Source organism: Oenanthe melanoleuca, chromosome 6 (assembly GCF_029582105.1).
Source record: "Oenanthe melanoleuca isolate GR-GAL-2019-014 chromosome 6, OMel1.0, whole genome shotgun sequence".
In the NCBI taxonomy this organism is placed as follows: Eukaryota; Metazoa; Chordata; class Aves; order Passeriformes; family Muscicapidae; genus Oenanthe; species Oenanthe melanoleuca.
In genome coordinates this window covers 8,354,055-8,377,196 of record NC_079340.1, presented here as the reverse complement: position 1 = coordinate 8,377,196, position 23,142 = coordinate 8,354,055, and the positions used below count along the sequence as shown (strand labels likewise).

Sequence of the window (23,142 nt, the reverse complement as noted above, 5' to 3'; positions counted from 1 at the left end):
AGTCAGAATTTTGCCATCTATACCTGTCTTCAGAATCAGGAACTACAGGAAGCAGTGGTAGAAATGCAAGACCTGAAGGATGAAGTAAAATAGAAGTCTTGCATTGTCTCATGTGCCACTAGGAGTCCCAGTGATAAGGGTCATGTGGATAAGGCAAAGTCTGAAAATTAATTGCTTATTTTTCAGGCTTAAGTGTGCTCTTAATGGAATGTGTCTGGAGTAAGAGATGTGGGTCACAGAATCAGGAAGTTTTGTATATATTGCTGTGATGTGAGAATAAAATTAGAGGCAATAGATGGAGAAGAAGGCAGTGTCTTGTGAAACATTGGTGGAAATAACAGTTCAAGATGTAAAATACCAAGCAGATGTGTAAAAGGGCATCTCTGGAAACAGACTTCAAAAGAACAGGTTAGGAGAGATACTTCACCAGAACAATTACAAACAGGGTTAATCAATAATTTGGGAGACTTCAGTGAAATCCAAGAATAAGCTTAGTGATGGTCTGTTGATGGGGGCCAACATTGAACAAGTACCATGACATGATTTAATTAACCCAAATAGATTAATGAAGATTTATTCTTTAGGTATGATGATGTTCATGTTTTTATCATGTTAGACTGCACATTTCTTACTGTATGGTTTGTATGATGTTGGTATCTTCTTAAAATGAAGTGGTGAAGTAATGCTCAGCACAGTAAACTAATATCTATTTCTGTTTAAATAGCAGTAAAATCTGGGACAGGATTTCCAGAACATTTGTGTCTTTTCAACTGTGAAACAAATACTTTAAAAACCTTTTTCTTAAAACTTATCTGAGAAAAGACATCTGCAACAAAAATGAATATGGAAACATTTTAGTTATAAGAATATAAAGTGTATACTACCATAACTGTAGCTGAAGTTCACTGAAGTTCTCAAGGTGTTTTGATTCCCATTTCCCTTATTTTGTTGGTAGTTTGATGTGGACCAAAGCATTTCAAATCAAATGTATTCAGCTCATAATAAAATCAAAATCAGGGCAATGAAATTTTTATGTAAAAATTGCACATTCTTTTGAATGCTTCTGAAACTGCAACTGATAGACAGAATTAGCCATTTACTCAGTCCTGCAAATCTATAGCTACTGTGAAGTTAAACAGAAAATTGCTTCTCTTTTCTAATGTTAGTTTTCTGTGCAAGAAATTGTAGGAATGTGGGGGGAATCCTAATAAAAAAAAAAAAAAAAAAAAGTTCTCCACCAGAATTTTCTCCCAAGATTGTATAATCCTTGAACGTTCCCTTGCTAAGGAATTTTGAGATGCCTTAAGAGCTAATGAGTTTCTTAATGGAGTCTGTTATGTTGTTTTTCCCCATTGTGTTACTCATGTAAACAGTAATACTTCCTTTTTTTATGTGGTCAAAGCTTATTTTCCCCCTTCAGTGCAATAATTGTGGAGATGTTGAACTTCTTAGAATCCATGGTATTTTTGTGTAATGAAAGTCTTCTATTAGAAATGACATGTTCTGTTTCACATTCTGTAATTTGACTAAAGAAAGCAATTCAGAAAACGTGAAACTTTTTTTTTTTTTCTTTAGTCATTCCAGTTTTTATTGTCTGCTATCTCAAAACAGAGAGGCAAGAGGAACACACACTTACTAAGTAGCATATGCTTCCAGGCAGAACATAATCAATCGACAAAAATATCAGAATGTGGAAGCATATTGACTAATTCTTCAATCTAACCCATGGACACAAACTACAAAACACTGAGAATGCCTCAGCTGAAATGGTCTTTGCTGAGCTATTTCAGCTGTGTTTGGTGGGCTGTGCTGGGAGATAAGGGGACCCATTTGCTGTGATCTGTCGCCTCTCTGGTCTTTCTGCTGCTCATAAGCAGCAGCTTTTGATTAGTGCCAGTCACTGAATGAAGGTTTTTCTTGTTATACAACTGGTGATCAGCTCTGAATTGCACAAATAAGTGACTCTCTGAATGCAGCCTCCCGTCAGAAAGGGCTTTGTTTTTTGTCTCCTTCTGTCTGGTTTGCAAGTAAATTGTTCTGCCACAGCCCCGTGTGGCTTGCTGCTCTCAGCCTTGGTGACAGCAAAGCTTGCTGGCTGGGGATCTCTGCAGGGGTTTATGGCTCAGCTCTGCTGTTCTGTCCCTCTGTTCTCACTTCTCTGTTCCCTCCCCTACTGTGACTAAATAAATTACCTGTATGACATGTTCAGTTTTCTCTGGCAAGAAGCCTGGGAAATCAAATCTGTTCCCAAACCTGGGTCTTGCATTTGGCAAATACAATGCCTCCCTGCTGCTAAATCAGGTCAGCTCTCAAGAAAAACAAAGAACGATTTCATATAACTATAATCAACACAGAGTAAATTTAGATAATGCAGCTGACATATGTTTATTGTAAAGACCATCAAGGAAATAATTTTAAAAGCTCTTCATCTTTTTTGCATCAGGATACATGTTGAACATTCTGTGCACAGAGAAGATCAAATATTTTCTTTCTGTTATCCCATATCAAAGTGAAATATATCTATTTTCTCTCTGGTCTAAGAAGATTTTTGGTGGAGTGGTTCATTGCTTGTGTGAGAAACAGTTATGTATTTAATTATGGAGGCTTTATGTAATTAATATTAATTGATACTTAACTGTTAATTACTATTAATCATTCATAACCTACTTCCTTTGACTTTCTGGCCTCTGATAGTGGAGATATACTTAAAAGTGTTTAGAGGAGGATAAATAAACGCTTTTAATGGATTGTGTTCTCTTTTCTGCCTTTCCCCTGGAGCTGAGGCAGCAGGTCAGTGGCAGTGTGGCCACAGGTCAGCTGCTGCCACCAGCCCTGATGTGGAGCTGGCAGTCCCCCAGCCTGTGCACTCCTTGTGGGGGCAGCACCAGCACGGGCAGCCTCCCCTCTCCAGCTGGAAGCTGAATTTCCTGCTCAGCTCTCTGTGTGTCCCAGGGGGCTCTGAGTTGCACCCCAGAGGCTCTTGGTTCATGCACTGTTAAGGAGCTTGTGCAGACTGCACAGGGCTGTGGAGCAAGGGTTTCCTGTGGGCAGGCTGTGCTTGGGCAGGTGCTTGTTGGGGTCTGAAAAGCTGCTGAGCCCCTGAGCTTGCCCCTTTGAAGCCCTCTTTGAAGGTGGAGCAGGCAGTTCCTGGTGCCAGCCTATCCTATGAGGTTCTCCTGTGCTGAGCTCCCAGGGCCAACTTGGCTGCCACATACTCACTTGGTTAGTAAAAACTGGCATCACTGGCTGCCTTACAGTCTTACACAGTCTTCTCACCACTGCTGACTGAATGGCTGCTGAGGGTCCTGGCTGGAAATATTTTCTAACTGCAGCTGAAGATGAATCAGGTTTCCTTATCTGGAGAAGTCCTGGGAAGGACATGATATGTGGGGTGTCTTGAGCAGCCTAGCAGACTGCCCAGGCCTCTGCATGGTCTGTGTTTCAAAGTCAGCTTGAGAATAATGCTTCATTCTCAAAAACAGATGGGGTCAAATGTATATGCTGCATTTTTAAATGATACGTGCTTTTCCAGATCTTTTTAAGGATAGCTACAGCGTTGCTAATAATTGTTTAGTCATTCATGGGTTGTCTTGGCTCTAAAAAATTCCTTTGTTGTTTCTTCATTGCTCTGAGACACACGGTGAATTTTTTTTATCAATTTAAAAAAATCCTTCAAAACTCTGCTGTATGAGGCAAATCCTTGGAATGGAAATCGCTCTTTCTTGTCCGAAATCTTCATCCAATGTACCCAACAAGGATTAAGGGGTTAAAGCAGTGAAGTGAGTTTAAAAAAATGGGAATTCAGTTCCTGCAAGCACTAGGGCTGACCTGAAGCAAGGGCCGTAATCTCCATCCACATCAGCTGCTGTCTCATGGACTGGCAGTAATTATGTTATCTGTCCTCAACTTTGGCGTATCAGGACAGATTGCAGACACCAGCTCCTACTGTAAAGGTTCAGGACCCACCTCTGAAAGGCTTCAGCTGAAAGCATAACATAAATCATTTCAGCCCTGCCTCGACAGCAAGGGCAAAACCTTCCTCCTTCCCTTCTTAGCATCTAGGTTTGCCAAAGGACTCGCCGAGCTCGTTCAAACTCTGCTCTTCGTCTTGTCTCCCGCAGCCTGCGACCTGATGACCCTGGGGATCCTGGCGCTGGTGACCTCGACGGGCTGCGCGTCGGCCAGCGCGCTGCAGTCGCTGACGGACGCCATGCACATCCCGCACCTGTTCGTGCAGCGCGGCGCGGGCGGCTCCCCGCGCACCGCCTGCCAGCTCAACCCCAGCCTGGAGGACGAGGAGTACACGCTGGCCGCGCGCCCGCCCGTGCGCCTCAACGACGTCATGCTCAAGCTGGTCACCGAGCTGCGCTGGCACAAGTTCATCGTCTTCTACGACAGCGACTACGGTAAGGGAACGGCACTTCTTCACTACGGGCGTTTCTTCGTTACGGGCATTTCTTCGTTATGTTCATGCTGCATTTCAGGCTATAGGAGAGCGGGGAAAAGGATGTGTCATGGAGAAGCAGAGAGAGTTTATTTAAAGAAACACTGCAGTTATATAGGGCAGTACGTACAAAACAGAATAGGAAAGACTTCTTGGTCCAAGAAGGCAACACCTCTTTGAAAACATGCTTTCTGCAAAGCATCGCGTCTCCAGCAGGTGTTTAACCATTGTTATAATTCGTTGTCCTTGGGCAGCCTGAGCAAGGGCTGCTTTCTTGGCTCCCAGCAGTATCCTAACCACACGTTCATTTTTTCATAACTGGGAGGTGAGGAGCAAAACGTAGCGGGAAGGGTGGAATATGACTTGCTGGGCTTTTCACCGGCAGAGGAAGGATGTGTTTCAAGTGGATGCAGGTCTTTGTCTTGAAGGAAAGGTTGCTGTGAAGACTAGCTCTCAGACAAGGAGCAAAGTTGCTTAGCAACACCTACCCAGCCAGACAAAGTTTAAATCATCTCACACTTTTTCAGTAAAATATTAATCAGGGGTTGACATCGATCAGCAGGGGTCACATAGGTGTGCAAGAAAGTTCAGCATGGTCTCTACCTGCTCCAGAAAACACTTTCTATCAAAGCTGAATACCATTCTCTTTAAAAACTAATTTTCACAAGAAATACTACTTTTTTCACATGCCTCCTCACACTATTCTGTATCTGGACTAAATTTCACAGTGATATTCCTGGCATTAAACTGGAAAGTAGAGTTAGCATTTTCACTAAATCTCATACATTTCCTTCAGCAAAATTCTTTGAGCTGAAACTTGAGGAAAAAGAATCTCTGCCCAGGTACCTTATGATAGGCATAAAGAATAAAAAACCCTCAAATCCCTCATTGTACCAGGCTCTCAGAGGGAAAGAGAGCTGTGTTTACTTCTTTTTTATATCCCCCCCGCCACCCCTGCTCAACTGATATGAACACTGTTCCATATGTTTAACTTGTGGTATATTCAGCACTCCTGTCTTAGGATATAGGATCTGTAATGGGGAAAATAAATTTCCTATGGTATGTTTTAAAACCCTGCTAACACTTCTGCTTTAAAATGTGGTGCATAATCTTTTGATGTGGTGATTTACCATGAACAGAATATAAAAAGAAAACTTAAGGTTAAATCGCAGCAGGAGAAATAATCTTATGTATGTCTATGCATGTAGTTTAGATTTTATGTGTCTTCTACCATTGCAAAATAAATCTTTATTTGCATTCTCCCAATACTATCGGATTTTTGGAGAGAAATAGCATCTTTGGTATTGAAGTTTGGCTAGTCCTGGTTTAAAAATCCCCAAAACCCAACAACTGAACTGAAGGAAAAAACAACAATGCTGAATTTAAAAGAGTTCTGAAAGTCTTTGGGGCAGATTGCTCTTCTGAGTTGCTATATAGTTGTTTGATGTTTCTTTAACAGGAACATTTACAATGATGAGGATGGTTTTAAGCAGGAAATCAACTGAGACTGTAACATCCTTTTAACGATATGGAATTGTTTTAAGCATGAGAAGAGTTCCATGATGCTTGTAGAGCTAATCTGTAGACTCAAAAATCTAGTAACCCAGCAAATAAACTGTCCTGTAATTATTGTCCTCTGTAATGCTTGAACAGTGAATACTTTGAAAGCAGAAGTCACAAGGTACATGGTAGGTGCTCTTTTGGTGGCCTTGTGGTAGTGATGAGAAGGTTGCTCTTTAGCAGATGATTGGGTTTAAAGAGTCAAAATTATTCTAACAGTTATTTCAAGAATGAAGGGGGGGGAAAATGATCTGGATTATTTTTTACAAGGATGTCTTAGAAACAGCCCAGATGCTCAATGTGCAAACTGTGATTACCTATTTCCCCTACTAGCCCGCCTGCTGACTGAACCATGGTATCCATTATTCCAGTGACGCATCTGTGTTCCTTTGTCTTTTTTTTTTTTTTTTTTTTTTTTTTTAATTTGCAAAGACTTAACATCTCAGTAGCAAATCCTGAAACCCTTAATTCACCTCTAAATTCAGTTATGGTCAAATTTATCTTTTCCATTTGGCACAGGCTGTATCAGTAAGACATTAAAGTTATGGAAGATTGCCAGAGGCATTCTGCTCCTTCCAGTGGGTAGTGTGGTGTGCATTGCAGCTGCCCATGTGCTCTTTCCTCCTCTTCTTCTCATGGATGCAACATCCATCTTATGCTAATTCCACTAGAATAACTTTTTTTCATAAGAATTTGGTGGGAGGTGTTTCCTTAAAGAAGCCAACTGAACCTTGCCAGATCTGGGTGTGGATTGGTGAAGAGAGAATAAATAACCCACTTCCCAGGACACTGCATGCTGAGCTCCTAACAGATGCCTGGCTCCCAGGGCATGGCCCTTTCCTCAGCACTGAGCTTCCACAGAGCCCTACCTCTGCTTCTCCAGCAGCACCCAATGGGCAGGAGGTCACTGCTGGCCATGGTGAGGCAGGGGATGAATTTGTGACTACAGAGAGTTGCCAGCACTGGGCTTTTGTCATTTTTTATAATAAGTGGTCCTTCTCTACATGGTCTCTGAAAGTTGTACCATTCCTCTGAGTAGTGTTTTAATTTGTTCATTTGCTGATCTCTAAAAGCCCTTGGTGTCCTCCTTGTGGAAACTGTCAGATTTTCTGAAGACAAAATAGCATTGCACAATTTAAAGAAGTCCCACGTTTATAGCATTGCTGTGTTACATTGAAGCTAAAAGTTACTTATTAAAGTTGTTACTTGTCCGTTCTCTGACACACATTTTGAACTATAATTTCTGTGGAAAAGTAACAAACTTGGCTATTAGAAACACAGAGTAGTTTCTGAACAGCCTAACAAGCCCCTATTGTTCTTGTGGCTGCAATAAAATATGCCTTGTTTTACACAGAAATGACAGATAAAAATGTATGCATGACTTCAGTGAAAAGATATGGTCCTTTCCAGCAAAATGCCTTAAAGTCTACAACAAGAAATTGAGAGATTCCAACTGAGCTGTACCAATAGGGGGAAGGTTGGTTGATAATTATCCATTTAGTTCCCCTGTACTTATATAAGAAAGATGTGAGTTAATACAGATACTGCAACTTCATGATTTAGCCCTTGTTTTTCCACTTCTCTCATTTATGGTCAGAAGATGCACAGAAACCTGCTCCCCATTGATCATGCTGGGAGGTTGCTGAGACTGACATTCATATTTTAATGAAAAAACCAGCTGCCCCTAGTTTGCCAGTGGCTCTCAGATGGTGCTCTGTGGAACCAGGTCTAAAAGAACTTGCAACAGAATTCTGATCTCTTGTATCATCCTAAGAGGCTTCAGCTGTGCTGATGTGTTTTGAATTTTCCTTTACAAGACTATCTTTTGTGCCTCTATATCTATTGCAACAATGTGCACAGGCCTGCTGGGAATGTTTTATTTTGCTGACCTTCTGGATGAAGAAGCATCAATAATCAAATTTTCTGACAGAAAAATTGGTGGTGGGGCAAGTTTCATAAAGAATCTTACCAAGCTGTAAAATGACTGTCAGTTAAAAGCAGTGGGTGCCACCCACCAGAAGATGAGGTTGGGAAATAAACAGTTGAAACTGCTTCTAGGGTGAGCAAACAAACAGATGTGTGGTTAGATTTGAGGATGGTTTTGGAGGCTGGATATGAAAATCAAAACAATGGGGAATATTAAGTCATATTTCTGAAAATAAATGTGAGTAATAGCTATATTTTCACTAGATTAGCCTTACTACTGAAAAACACTTTTTATCTCTGTAGTTAGATTAGGACTCTGTTTTCTTTCATACATGTCTGCATATCTATGTTACAAAATGTGAGGTACAATAAATAATCTAGAGGTGTTTTATGAGTCCACTTTGTCAACGAAAATGGTATTAGACCTGTGAAAAGTAGCTGTAATATTCTTAAGTTTTGGTGTCAATAAGCGAGTGTTGTCTGCCAAAGAAAAGTTTGTATAAAAGTTTTATAGAAGAAACTTTGAAGAATATTTGACCTTCCAAACCTATATGTGAAGCTTGGTTGCTGCAGGGGGAAAAACCCCAAGGCACAGTTATTGATTTCTAATTTTTTTCCCCCCACGATTAGAGGTCTATTCTTTTACATTGATGCTGCATTAACTTTGAATGCTACTTGATCAGTCTTGCTATATGGAAAGAACTTAATTTTCAATATGACTGGTTTTGTGGGAAGTTGTGTTTCCCACAGCAATTATGTGGCAGTTTCATTTCCAAATCCTGCCTGTCAAGGGCCTCAGCCATGATTGTAAATTACAGGAATTGTGCTATTAATAATTTTACAAGATATTGATCCTGCAATGGTCTGTCTTTTGTCAAGATCCCTTTGTGCAGGCTGCTACCCTTGCATTTATTTAATTTGTAATGAAAATTGAGAAATGCATGCTTTTGCACAATCCATGTGGAACTCTGCAAATCACTTGTGATGTGAAACATTGACTGTCACAACAAAAAAGAAGCTATGCAGAGCATTTGTATATGAGCTACTCTCACCTTACTTGCTTTACATTTTCTGTTATCCCTGTCTGTTTATAACATAAGTTATCTTCTGCTTTCTATGTCATGATTTCAGCTGTCAGACAGCCACTTCTGCATCACTGGGGCTGTTATATTTCCAGTGAGCATGCCTTGCTTAATGTAAATACAGGCAATCTGACACCTGAGGTGTTGAGCCAACTGCACATGTACTGGTAGGTGCCTGTTCAGCAAATCTGACACTACCAGAAAGTGTCTGACTTTTCCTGCATGAGCTGTGTTGATAGAGTTTGCATCTGTTATTAAAAATACCTGGTTTTTTTTCCAATTGGTTGGTGCATCCCAGCTGGAACTGTTGTGGAGTAGCTTGAATTGAGATTGCTGTTTTCATAGTAAGATATATAGATTTTAAGCAGCCTGCTGCAGTGAAATGTAACTTCTTTATGCTCTTCAGCCTGCAGCAGCAATCACTGAGGGAGGGAATCCTCAGACATCACTGCATTGATGCTGCTGTATGGGGTGATAAAGAGGAGGGATAGACTGGGGCTAAGCACCTTTTCACTCAACAAGGAACAGAATTATCTGAGTATTTATTCTATGCAATTTCTGCATTACCTAATTATTCAGGCATAACTGCATACTGGGTGTCTAGTTTCCAGGCTAATAGAAAATCTGCCTGGAAAAATGAAGACTTTCCTGTAAAAAGTTTGTGTCTTTTAGTTTGTGATGTTCATTGCAGCTGCAGAGGGTGCCAGGAAAGAAAGATCAGCCAGGTTCTCCAAGTCCAACAGGGAGTTTGTGATACTATGAGTAGAGAAAAAAAATTGACCTTTTGACTTTTACATTGAATTTGATCTGGAAGCTATTGAAGAAATGGTATTGTGTTCCCATATTTATCCTTGAATCACTTTTCTGACTGTAGCAGCACTTAAAGTAATTGGTCTGCTTAAATTAAGCATGGATTTTTGTCATTTGTGATGGTATTTCTTTTTATTTAGTAATGCATCACAGTATATAACACCAAATGTAATTAAAGAAAGTCGATTTCACTTCAAATTATTACTTATACATTACTTTTAGTATTTTGTTTTTTAAGGTATCAGTCAGATTTCCCCCTCTCTAGCCCCCCATAATCCCTAGCAAGGTATGGGAGCATGAGCATGAGCAGAGAAACAGTGTTTCCCATTTCCAGGGCAATGCCTGATGTGGTACACAAATGATCTTGAAGTTATGGTACAGCCTTTATTCTTCTGTAAAGTTCAGTGGTAGCAAAATCCAGTCAGAGATCTCTGGACTAAGAGTTTGAGCAGTTTCAGGCATGTTGTCTAGCTCATAAATTTAAGGCAAGTTCAGGAAATAATTCTGAGCTTTCAAATAGTTGGAAAAATGTTTCTCAAAGACATGATGCAAGATCTTTTGGAAAATTCAAAATCCCCTGTGCTAACACTTTCAGAACAGAAGGTTTGCACTCTGTATTCAAAATAGATATTTTTAAAATCACTTGATATATTAAAAGACTTCAGGAGTCTCTATCTAGGTGGATGCTGATGAGAAAGGGAAATGAAAGGCATTATTAGAAGCAGTTTTCCATCAGTTTTTCAGCTCAGTCATCTGGTCAAAAGTGATTATTAATCTAGTCCTGAAAGCTCTCATTGTTCATTCTTTACTGTCTCTTTTTCAACACTCTGTTTAATTTTAGTGGCCAGTCTTCAGGTGTAGAAACTAGGGGCTATTGGTCATTCTGTTCCCTGCCCCCCCTGCCTTTTGTATTCTGAAACAGAATAATACATCACACACTGTCAAGAGAAAGGGCAGACTTCAGCAGCATGGAACCAGAGGGTGCAAATTAATTCATTTTGAAGAGAGAGGTCTTTGAAAATTGTAGATGTCATCTGTAGAAGTTCTTGACTTTCTTTCCCTGACTGATGATAGATCTTGAGTTTAGACCGATGGCATGAAGCTAAACAGTTTGTTCAGGTGTGTGAAAAGGACAAGGAGAAGTGTAAGGATGATTTGGTGTACTTGAGCAGGGAATCTGAGGACCCCATTCAAGAAGAGTCTCTTTAGGTCAGATTTGTTAGAGACTGAATGTTTACACATCCACATAGAAATTGTTCGATAAAAGCATAGCTGGAAATTGAACAGAAAGGCAGAAGTTTGTCCTGGAGGATCTGTGGAGGGCTTCAGGCAGGGACATCATTCTGAGAAAATATGTTCAGATATCTCAATTTGCAATGAGCTTTGAATAAGTTCCCAATCCCTACTGGCTTTCATTAAAGCATCTGTGTGTGTATATATATATATATATATATATATATATGGAAACGCACACACACATATATATAGATAGATTTAGATACAGAAATATATATAGTTAGATATTTATGTATGAATTTCAAGAAAAATAGTAAAGGAGTGTGTGTATTTATATACAGGCATGTGTGTACACCTGTGTGTGTAAATGTGTATATGAGTCCATATACAGAATCAAGGAAACCTATTTCCTCTGCTCCTCTTGTGCCTTTGCCAATAATCTTTCTGATGCCACTATGGGCAGGACTTCTTTGGGTTCTTTCCTATTTGGACATTATTTGTGGTTTGTTTTACCCAGTTAAGAGTTGATGTGGCTTCCCACCCTTTCTGTTTTCCTTATTGAGACAGAAATCTCATTCCTTCTCCTTCTCGCATTTCTTGTATTTAAATCCCGTGTTTTATTTATCTATTTTTCTTATGGCTAAACCTTTTTGTGGGTTTGCTGGCTTTCTTCAGCACCCTGTCCAAATAATTTTTAATGTCTGGCTATCTGTCCACAGCTGCATAAATTTCACCTCCAAGCCAGAGATGTGTGAAGGGGGCAGAATTTTGCTCTTCATTGAATTGTGCTGTGTGGGCCTTATATGCCTTCTGCATTTACCTTCTCATATATTTAATGTTTGGATCTGGTGCTCTGGGAGTTATTTTAAGAGTAATTTCAATCATTTTAGGAGAAAATGCATCATTAGAGTGTAAAAATTAAATAAAAAGCAGAGGAAAAAATGCTTCAAAGTTTGGATTTTTCAGAGTCAGAGCCCATTACCAATGTAATCTGAATGTCTGAGTTCTACTGGTGAGTGATTTAATATTTGTAATCTTATAGCATTTGTTTAAGTGGAAATAATGCATTCTTTTTTGTGTTCAAATTGAGTAAATAGGATTAGTCTCACTACTGGGGAACATTGAGTCCTACAGAGATCCTTTTTTAGTACTGGATATTTTGTTTTAGTGTCTCTTGGTTTAGCAGCCAAGTCAAATACACTGTTTCTTACAAAGCCATACAGGAGAATTGCAGAGGGCTTCAAGAAAGAGACAAAAATAGAGCTGGGACATCCCTTGCAATAATTTCCTTGATTATTCCCAGTGATGGGAGAGCACTAAATGGCAACAGCTACTGTCACACTATTTGGAGACAGAAGTTGAGTTCATCAATTTGGAATGTCTTGTGGGGTCAGGAACTATTGTTAGTCCCCACTTCATTGAATCATTTAGACTGGAAAAGACCTTTAAAATCATAAAGCCCAGATTTTAACCATGTCCCTAAGTGCCATGTCTACAGGTCTTTTAGATGCCTCCAGGGATGGTGACTCCACCAGCTCCACTGCTTCTCTGGGCAGCCTTTTCTGGAGCTTGCTGACCTTTCCAGTGAAGAGGTTTTTCCCAATATCCAATTTAAACCTCCCCTCATCCAACTTGAGGCCATTTCCCCTTGGTAGAAGAGGTGGACCCCCACCTGGCTACAGCCTCCTTTCAGGTGTTTGCAGGGGGAGAGGAGCTCTCCCTGAGCCTTGACACTGGGAGCTCCCTCAGTGCTCCTCGTAGCACTTGTGCTCCAGACTGCTCAGAGCTGCACAGTCCTGTCAGCACTGCACCATGACCACCAAGATCACCTGCTCCAGGCATCCCTGGCACCTTCCCAGCACCCTGCCTCATCCATCAGCAGCAGCCAGACCTTTGTGGATAAATCTACAGCTGAAATCATCTAAATCAGAGTGATTTCCTCTGCTCTGCTTCTAGCCACTGTTTGCTTTTATATCAACAGCAAAGTATCTTCTAGCAGAGCATGCATGGGGAGTCAGGAAAATAAAGAAACTGTGCAACAGAAGAATGGTTGTTGTGTTTATACCAATGGACCAAGCAATATCCAGTGCCTGAAGAATAAAATGCCTTCCTTGCATAACAGGCCATAACCCACTGATCTCACCTGTCCTAATGCAGTTCCTCAGTAATTCTCAAAGTCATTTTGCTTTGGCCCACTTGTGTTAATATTTGACATTGCCATTAACAGGAATTAAGACATATCTCATCTTCCAAAAGCTGTATAATAACGTCAAGGGAACTGTGTTAAAAAAGGAATAACCCATTAACTAGAACCAACATTTCTCTGTAATCACCTTTCTCCTTCAAATGACGGAATCTTTACAGGAAGGAACTGTCATTTAGTTTTGTCATAGGGATAATAATCCCTCCTGCTGTGGAAGAATAATTAAAGGTCAAATTCTGGCATTGTATTCATGAGTCAGCACAGTCTGAGCACCAACACCTAACTGGACACCCCACCAGGCCCTTGTGGTGCCATAGAAATCTTGGCTGGAGGAACAGCACTTTGCTTTTATTTTCAGTGAAGATTTTTCCTGTTGCTCTGCTTTAAGGATGCTTTGTAATGATTGTCTTATGTATAGAAGCACATATGAGTTCATCAAATTATTTAAAAGTAGTTTGGACCACTCAGAGTGAACTATCCCTATTTAGCAAGGAGCATTTGGTGACATACTGTGGCTTTGCTGTATAAAGAAGTATCTGTGGGAGCCCTTTGTGGTGCTGTATATCTTTTATTCTCTCCCATCTTGTGCAGCCATATAAGTCTGGACAAGCTGTAATTAAGTGAAACAATATATTACAGTACTAAAATAGGAATAACAAGGGCAGCCTTGCAATGGGAAGGGTGGGAGGCAAGGAAAGAGGAACATTTAAAATGCTGGATTATTGGCCAATTAGTGGGTTTGACTGAGTGCTTATGACAGGTGTATTTAAGTTTTCTTTCTCTCAAATCCTAATTAAATCACAGGAAAAAAAGAAAAGTCCAAGTGATAGTAGAAGAGCCTGCAAGCCCAAAGACAAGTGAGTTTGGCAAGTTCAGCAACCCCCAGTAACCAGATACTGGCTTCAGGGGGAGGTGACATTGGTGTAATGGCAGTGATGACACTAGGGCTGGAAGTGCTTTGGGGGAACCTCAGATCATCAGCTTCCTGTTTGGATTCCTGTTATTTAGCCAGGTCCCTTTGGATCTGGTTTGGATAGAAAGTTTTTTGGTTATGTTTTTTGGTTATGCCAGAAAACAGTAAGAGTTTCTTCAGGTGGGTACATCAGAAAGGTGTTTGATGGTTTATAACATGCTGTGCTTGAATAAAAAAAACAGCCAACCAGTTTGTAAAGTGGCAAGATAGAAAACTACAAAGTTAGCAGTGAGATTTGTCTGTTTTCCTTTGTGGGCTTAGCTGTGGTAAAGATGGCAATTCCACTGCACTTTATTAAAAAAAACCCAAACAAACCAAAAACAAACTAGTGTAAAAATTAGCTAAAAACTTTACTTTTGGGAGGAGGGAGAAAAGGAACATTAATTTTAAGTCTGAGACCTATTTTCTTATTTAAGTTAATCTGCACTGAGCTGCTTTAAATAATAAAGATGAAAAATTTATTAATTTCTTTTTCTCCAGTTATGTAAGGGATGATGTGCCACTAGCTTGAAGCTGAGTGAAAAGTTTCCTTGAAATCCATATGTTTTTCTAAGTTCTATATGTTTAGGAAATACAGGTGATGAGGGCAAGAGAGAGCTCCAGACTCCTGCTGTGCAGAAGGTTGCACTGTGAACTTAATTGCAGACTCTTACCAAAGAATCAACCTAAGCAGCAGCTCATGCTTGCTTAGGTTTGACATCAGCACCTTACAGAAGAAAAGGATCTTAGAGAACATCCAAGGGTACCAAAAGGTTTAATCAGACATTGTTAAACACGAGGTAATCCAAACATCAGACACAGAGTCACAGGAGTAGTGAGTGCTGCTGCTCAGGAAAGGGTTTTTTCCTAATGTTTCAGTGTTTAATCCCTTTTGTGTGCTAATTAACCTTCTGAGTTTCATCTTCCTCAGCTGATGTTAGGAAGATTCATTGTTATTCTTATATTGTATTGTGGATTGGAATGGAGTAAACCATCTCTACAAGAGTTCCAAAAACCTGAGTCTACAGTAGTTATTGTGCTGGTTTAGGATCTGCCAAGAATATTTGAATTTAATCATGGTTAATGCAAGATCTAACTTTCTCTTGTTCACATTTTTAAATTCCTCTGAAGCTGGACTTTTCTTTTGCTTGGGATTTCATAAAATTTTAAAATCACTTTATAATAAAACCAAACAAATTTGAGACCCTACTGCTGCAGAGGGGCTGGCAGTGCCACCTGAGGGAAAGGAACATCCTTACAAAACTAATAATCACCTCAGGCAGGGGGGAGTGCTTGAGGAGCTCTGACCCTTTGCAGGAAAGAATTGCATTTTCATATCAGGTTTTTAATATTAATACATGAAGAAGGATTACCCTTGCTGTCTAGCAAAACAATAGCTAATTACATATTTGGATTTTAATAATTATGAAAGTTAGTGTTAGACAATCATTTGGGGATTTTGAATGATCGTTTAGAAAACAAAAAGCCTAGTTGAATTTCCTCCAAGTTGTGGTCACTGTTGTTTTTCAAGTATTGCTTCTGCAGACATCTGTAGAGACATGTTTTTGTCATGGATTGATTAGAAAATGAGGAGGTAAGAGTACCTATGGTTTTTGCATGTGAGTGGGAGTGATTTTGGAGATATTTAGATCAACATGCTCTTATGAATGTTCTTATTTGTGTTACCAATCTAAAAAAAAAAAAAAAAAAAAAAAAAGATAAAAAATATCGATTTGAGTATTCTCTTTAGCAGAACACACTAACCAAAATAAGCAGCTAAATGCTTTTTTCCCTTAATAATGATTTAAAGACTGGAAATTGGCAAGCAAAAGGAGACCTGTGGGGATATATGCAAATATCTTTGTTTTCCCATATGTCTTGGGTGGGAGGATGGCTGCTTTCTATTTAGCTAATTCTTTATGTGTTAAAGAGATATGGTGTTAGGGGAAAATATCTTTCTTTATTTATTTAAAGGAAAAACTAAAGACTCTGATAATGATCTGAAAGAAGTATTTTAAACATTTAGTGTTTATTGCTGTTAATTACTGTGGTAATTGTATAGAAGTGGTAATGTGTGATGTTAATTCCTAGTTTATTTATTTGAAACATGTTAATGTTTCAAGCACAAGTGAGTGTTTCATTAGAAAATCTTGTGTAGGATGTAGCCATGTTGTCAGACACAAGACTCTGCCCACAGCCTATCTCATGGTGGGGTGTCTCTTACAGAACTTGACTTACTGGTACTAAATATCATTAAAATCACCCAAATGGTCATTCAGCTTAAAGACCACCAAAGTTGGCAAGATGCTTCATCTCTGTGCTGTGAACTTAAATTGCCAAGGGGAAGTAGTTGGAGTTTCAGGAGGTGACCAATTTTCATTGGCGTTTAAAGCAATCTCAGAGCTTAGTCTAGACATTATTTTGCCTTTTGAATACATTTTTACCAAGACCTTTTTGAAAAACGTGATAAGACTTAATTTTACTGAAATTTAAGGGAATCTTCCATATATCAGTTTAACCTGTCCAGAGACTGCAGGCCCTCATGGAGAAGGATTTACAAACACTCCTTCCAAGCACAATTGCATGTACATGTCCTCATCAATCATAAGCCTGATCCCATGAGTTGATCAGACTTTAATGCATCTTGTTCTTATCAGTCAGAGTAATTTGCACTTGGCCTTCATGTGTCAGGTTTACACTCGTGGCCCATAACCTTCTGGTCACCACATGGTGTTCACATCCCTGTGGCTTTTCCACAGCTTTTCTGTTCAAAACGTTCAGGTCACAGGTTGTGTGTGTGGTTTAGGTTTGTTTGCTATCTAAAAAGTGGCAAACATTTATCACAGAGGTGGTTAATGGCTGTGGGGAGGGTTGAGCTGAAGTCCAGCCCCTAATGTTTTTTACAAACATGTCAGTAAAAGAAGCCAACCTAAAATCTAGTCGTTCACACCTTTAATGTGAATCCTTTCCAAGAAAAGGTGGTGTGCCCCACTTTGTCAGTTTTGAAAAGAAACTCTGATCATTGATGTATAATGGGGGCTGTATTTGTTAGCATTCCTGTTGGAGAAGGCAATTCCTCCTCTCTTTGACACCTCGACCCAAAGGGCGTAATTAGGCAAGAGATTATTGAACCAGTGAGGATTTTTTCTGAACTGCAAGCTTCAGGAGGAGCCTCACTGCTCTTGCAGGCTGTTTGGTTCTCCTTGTATTGCAGTGAGGAAGTTGGATCAGTGCTTAGGAAGTCTGAAGTGGCTCCTGTGTTCATTTGTGGTCCATCTGACAGCCATGCACTTTGCAGTTAGTGTTTCTATTAAAGATACAGGCTTCGTCTGTCTGCTGCTTCACACAGCAATGGGGAAATGGCACCATCCCTATTAGAGGTAATTGGTAAAAAGCCATAACTACTGCCACACTATGCACTGAGCCTTAAATCTCACTTTGCTTGCTGAGGCTGCAAATCAGAGCCTTGTGGTCACATTCTGCTGCTGAGGCTTCACTGGAATGCAAGTTGTGAGGACTGGGTTATTATTCTGTCCTTCTCATGTGAGTTTTCCCTCATGATAGGCAGAGCTGTGGAGTCCTTTGAGCAGCATTAATTGGGGGCTAATCAGGAGCTGGTTGTCTTCCTTCCCTGCAGCCTCCACACTTAGGGACACAACATCTGCTGTATGGTGGCATGGCAGCTAATAAAGCACTAATAAAGCAGAGCCAGATCTTTGGGAGGGCCCTGTTGATTTTTGTGTCTGTCCTCACAGCTGCCCAGTTGCTGCTGAGTCTGATTGACAGTGTAAAGGATGGGAGAAAAACACATGAAGCACACATGAACATACATGCAGAGACTATTTCAGGGGGGCATTTTTTGTGTTTGTTTTCATGTCCTCATGCTGACACCAAGTGTTGTCACCTACTGCTCTACATGTCTATGTACAAATATGTACATCTGTGTGTAAATGAAGAGCAAAACCAGTTTTTGCTTATCTTGATGAATGTCACTTACCTGGAACCCATGATTAGAAATTGAGCTTTAGGTACAGAGGTAGCATAAACACAAAAAAAAAAACAAGTGGAAATAGGAGTTTGTTTGGTACCATTTAGACAAATGAAAAAGTTTTTTTTCTGGGGAAAACATGCAAATTTCTTGGGATTTTTTTCCTTTGTTTTGGTATTTTGTTTCTTTGTTTTGTGTTCGGATTTTTTTGCAAATCAACATCTAGCTCTTCAGGCTCCCAAGCAAGTCAGTTTTATGAAGTTGGAGGGTAGGACCACAGCACTCAGTCTTTGTAGAGCATACCTTCATCAAAACTGCACAGTTCCTTGTGCTGCTTCCTTTGTGTGCACACAGCAAAAAGGTGAGCTGTGTGTATCATCTTTGCAAGTGCACATGTTTAAGAACCAACACTGGTAATGAGTCCTGCATGCAGCTTTTAGAGCTATAAAGGTTTTGAAGTTATAACTTGGTTTCCAGGTAACCCTGTTAGCTTTGTTTACCATTTTGCTTTTCAGGTTTAATTTGTTGTGTTTGGTCTGTCTTGGGGAGTGAGTGGTTTTGGCAAGGTGAGGTTATGTGGGTAATGTGATGTTGATTTGTAACACCAAGTATGTGGCAAACCCAGAGGAGTTCTGAGTGCTCTGAGCTGACTACCTCTTAGTATTTTCTTCTCTTTTTGCTTTTCCTTCTCTTTCTCTGGTTTATCAGATGGAGAGTGTAAGATTTCCATCACATCCCACGGTGTGTGGCAGGCAGTCTGTTGTCAGGGGCTTCCTGAGGTAATGCTGCCTTCACCATACACTGGATGCATGAAGTGTCTTGTCCCTGCCATCTCCTTGTTCAGTCAACACTGTTATTAGTGGATGATGCAAACTGGGAAGTGCAAGGAAATCCGTGTTGCCTGAGTTAGCATTCGTGCTTAGGCTTTGCTGAGAGCTTCTGAAAACTGAGTCTGATAGATGTGCTGTTGGAAGTTAGCTCCATTAGCTCCATGCATATTATAATTAAAGTCAGACAAGCTGATAAATATTGGAGATGGTTGGCTCTAAATCCTGATGATAGTCAAGGTAAAATATGTTCTAACTTACATGATACTGAAGTAAAATTACCTGAAGGACTTGTCTCAAGGACAAATTCAACTTCTTTTTAAGGTTTAACATATCTCCTAAGTTAAATTAAAATATAAAAATCAGATGTGGTGTTAAGATGTTCCAAATTGTGAGAGCATAAAATATTTTAATGTGAATTTAATCACATTTTGAAGGACTTCACCCTCAATGTTCATATGTTAGATGAATGAGCGCTCGGGAGACCATGGAGAGACATTTGCTTTGCTGCACTGGTCTTCCTGTTTAAACACTCCTGTTCACTGTTGGAAGCTTAAAATGATTGATAATAAAGCCCTCCACAATTTTATTTCTGTCATACCTAGTGTTTGATATTGCTATTAAGGCAAGTGACAAAAGGTATACAGGCCTGAAGAGATTTAAGTGTAATACAGCAGTGAGGCTTTCTCACTCCCTGAGACATTTTGATAATTGAGGGCTTGTTTTTGCTTTCCAGTGTGTATTAAAATGGTAATAATTGCATAATCTCAGTCCTATCATGCCATATTAATTTTGAGTTCCCATTGTATTGGTCTCTGTTTCATTGTAGCCAGAAGCTTATGTGGCAAACATTATGACTGGAAGGTAATTCTGATTTAGGTAATGCTCTTTTTCTCTAATGTCCTTGTATACTGATGATTGAAAGTTTAATATGTGTATATCTAGAGGATTCTTGCATGAAAGTGGTAGTTGTCTTTTCAGAGTGGGATATGTATAGATAGCAAGTGTTGAATTTATCTTCCTATTTTCTTCTCATGATTAAAGATTTTTTTTTTTACCAAAAGGGGAGACAGCAGTAGAGTAGGATTGTTATTTTTGTGTGTGTTAATTTTAAGAGTGTATTGGGAGTTGGAATTGTTTCATAGCACTAGGGAGAATGGTTTGTTTATTAGGATTTTCTGAACAGCATTATGCCTGGACAGTGAGGGATGCTTTGGTGCCTTGGGAATGAAAGTTGGGATGCTGCTGCTGACATCACTCTGCTTCACACTGCAGTGCTGGGGAAGGGGTTTGGCAAAAATGGCTTTACATCTTGGTTACACATGGTGCCTTCCCATAGCTCTTCTCTCCCCTGTCACAGATTTTTAGGAGTTACATGGATTGAATGCAAGTGGCCAGCACAAAGGGTGTTCTGCTCTCCAGTGGTGACCATGGCTGGGGCTGGGGAGATTCCTGCAGGACAGATCTCTCCATCCAGTCTTGTTTCTTGCAAGTTAGGGCTGGTGAGAAAACACCTGCAATGTATTGCAGGATTATTGAGATCTAGGTCATTTCTATGCTGCAAAATGTCTTGAAAAATTTTAATATTTTTCTTTCACAAAAGTGAGAAATAGTTCTTCATAGTAACTTTGTCCATGAGAAATGGAGGGACACTGGTATTTTCAGACATTAGCAAGGAGATGAAACTCCAAAAATGCTGGTTTTATTGTGACAATGTCGACCTGCTGCTGATAAATACTTGGGGCAGTTTGGCCTATTTGGTCCACAAAGAAAAGAATCAAATACCTTGATCATGAGTTCAAAATATAAAAATACTTGTATTTTACTTAATTTTTTATTTATTTTGGGACACTATGAGTTGATGTATGCAATAAAGTGTTTCAACAGATGCAGTTTTCATCTTTAGAGGCAAACATTATTTCTCATGCATGCTCTCTTTCTGAAAACACTTGGGGAAAAAAAGGCCAAATAAATTTAATATGCAGATGCTTTTTTTTTTTTGGATGTTGACCTTCCCATAACAGCAGTAATGATTAGTGGTGTTTTGAAGGCAGAAATCTTGCTTTATCTCTAGAGCTTGTCTGTATTTTTGAACTGTTAAATTGAAACATAAATGGAAAGTGTTTACTTTTATCTCTGTAACTATTTGTGTGTAGTTTCTGTTTGTTGACAGGCAGGCACTTTGTGTTTCAGCCCTGCACAGCTCCAGTCAGCACACTGATCTTTATAGTCACTTTGTGCACACTTTACCAACATTTTGGCATCATTTTCCTTCCTTGTTTCCTTTTAACACTTGTACTTATAAAAAAGCCTATTCCATGTATCAAGACCTTATTATCTTTACTAATAAAATGGTAATAGTCTCTGACCTTAGAAAAACAACACTGTTTGGGTTCTTGGTTCAGCTAGGCTTGTACATCAGGAGCTCATTTTTTTTTACTCTGTTTTAAATGAAAAAAAATTACTCTTCAGATTGTTTTACAGGAGTATAATGTGAGGTATCTATGAAAGATGGCATTACACCTTGGCATGCTTCCTTTTCTACAGGCTTGTCAATGCGTTTATACCCAGTTTGGAATATTTGCTACTTTCAAAAACCCAAAAAAACAAACAAACAAAAAAAAAAAAAAAAAACAGAGGTAAATGTGTTTTCTCTGTATGAGTTCAAGTTTTTGTTTCCAGTTTGAACATTCTAGTTTAAATTATGTGAATCTCTAATTAGTATTGACTGAATGTTAACAGCAAACATTGAATACAAAGGGTTATTTATTTTCTGCCTTTTGTATTACAATTTCTAAAAAAACACTTAGAAATTGCTTTTGTTCAGAAATATTCCCAGTTTTTCCATACCTTTATAGAACCAGTTCATTTTTCTTGAATTTTTCTGTTGTTTTAAATTCTGTTGAATTTGGATAGCCACATAGATATTTTCTAAAAGTGTATTTGAGGAATTTTTTGGTTATTTATGGGAACCTGCATATGCATGTGATTGTATTTATAAGTGATATGATTTGATGTGTTTGTTAAACTCTTTCTCATACTTTTATGTTTTTCAGAAACTATAAATCTTTATTAGGAAAAGCTTGGGTGGCACCTTATTTTTTTGTAGGCGTTAAGTTTGTTTGGTCTTTGGAAACCAATAATTACTGTGGATAAAAGCAGATTCAAAGTTATTCTGAGAAGCTAGGAGATATTTGTTTATTCTCAATACAGAATCCAGAGTTTTGGACTGAGTGCAGAACACTTTATTGAGGCTGTTTCACACCTGCCCATCAGTCTTTGCTGTTAACCTGCTGTCGATGAGATCAATCAGTGGTGGATTCCTTGACAGTTCTTAAATTACTGTGTAAAGAGACAAAATGCATTGCTAGAGAATGAAAGATCACCCAATGTTTTCTCTCTCTAGGGGGCCAGAGTGCTCTGCATTTCCTATAGAAACCTCTGTGTTTCATGTCTGCAGCTGGTGTGCCACATCAGCTCAGACCAGATTTTCATGGCTGTTTTTCACCTGCTGGATTTGAATACCTTGGAAACTTTCTCCTCAAAATAGAAAACACAAAAGAGAGAACTTAGTCTGTAGAATATAATATTTGAAGAATCCTTGTAAATGTATTGGTTTTTGGCTCTGCCACCTCTTGTGTTGTCTTCTACAATTTGTGTATATTACCTATCTGCTTCTGAGTATTGACATTCACAGTCAAAACTAGTTTGCTGGTACTGTAAAAAATGGGTCAAATTAGTGTTGAGATTTCTAGCAATAATGCACAGTACAAATACTTTTAATAATTCTGTGGAGCCTCTATGTGTATTATGATTTCTCCACTGAGGCAGTGAGGTGCTTTGCGAGTCACACAATCTGAGAGCAGCCTCAGGAAATCCCAAGATCCCACTCTCTATGTGTATAAATATATTTATTTTCAGGTAAGACTCTGAACCTGAATACTGAAGTGCTGAATACTGAATACCTGAATAGCTGAAGTGCTTTTGTTTTTTGGAGTGATACAACAGTATCACCATCCTACAACAGCAGTACCATCCTTTAATTTCATGCCTACACATCAGTAGATTTTGAGAGAAGGTATGGAGCTGAGAATGGTTTGGCTCTGGGAAGGGA

The 23,142-nt window shown here is 39.3% G+C and overlaps 1 protein-coding gene across 2 annotated transcripts in view; it reads left to right on the top strand.

Annotated features, from left to right (window-relative positions):
- Nucleotides 1–23,142, top strand: part of GRID1 (glutamate ionotropic receptor delta type subunit 1) — a 472,653-nt gene that overhangs the window by 186,444 nt on the left and 263,067 nt on the right. For both annotated transcript variants that reach the window (XM_056495390.1, XM_056495389.1), the window contains exon 3: nt 4,122–4,406. In XM_056495390.1, coding sequence (XP_056351365.1) covers nt 4,122–4,406 — 285 coding nt within the window. The remainder of the gene's footprint in view (nt 1–4,121; nt 4,407–23,142) is intronic.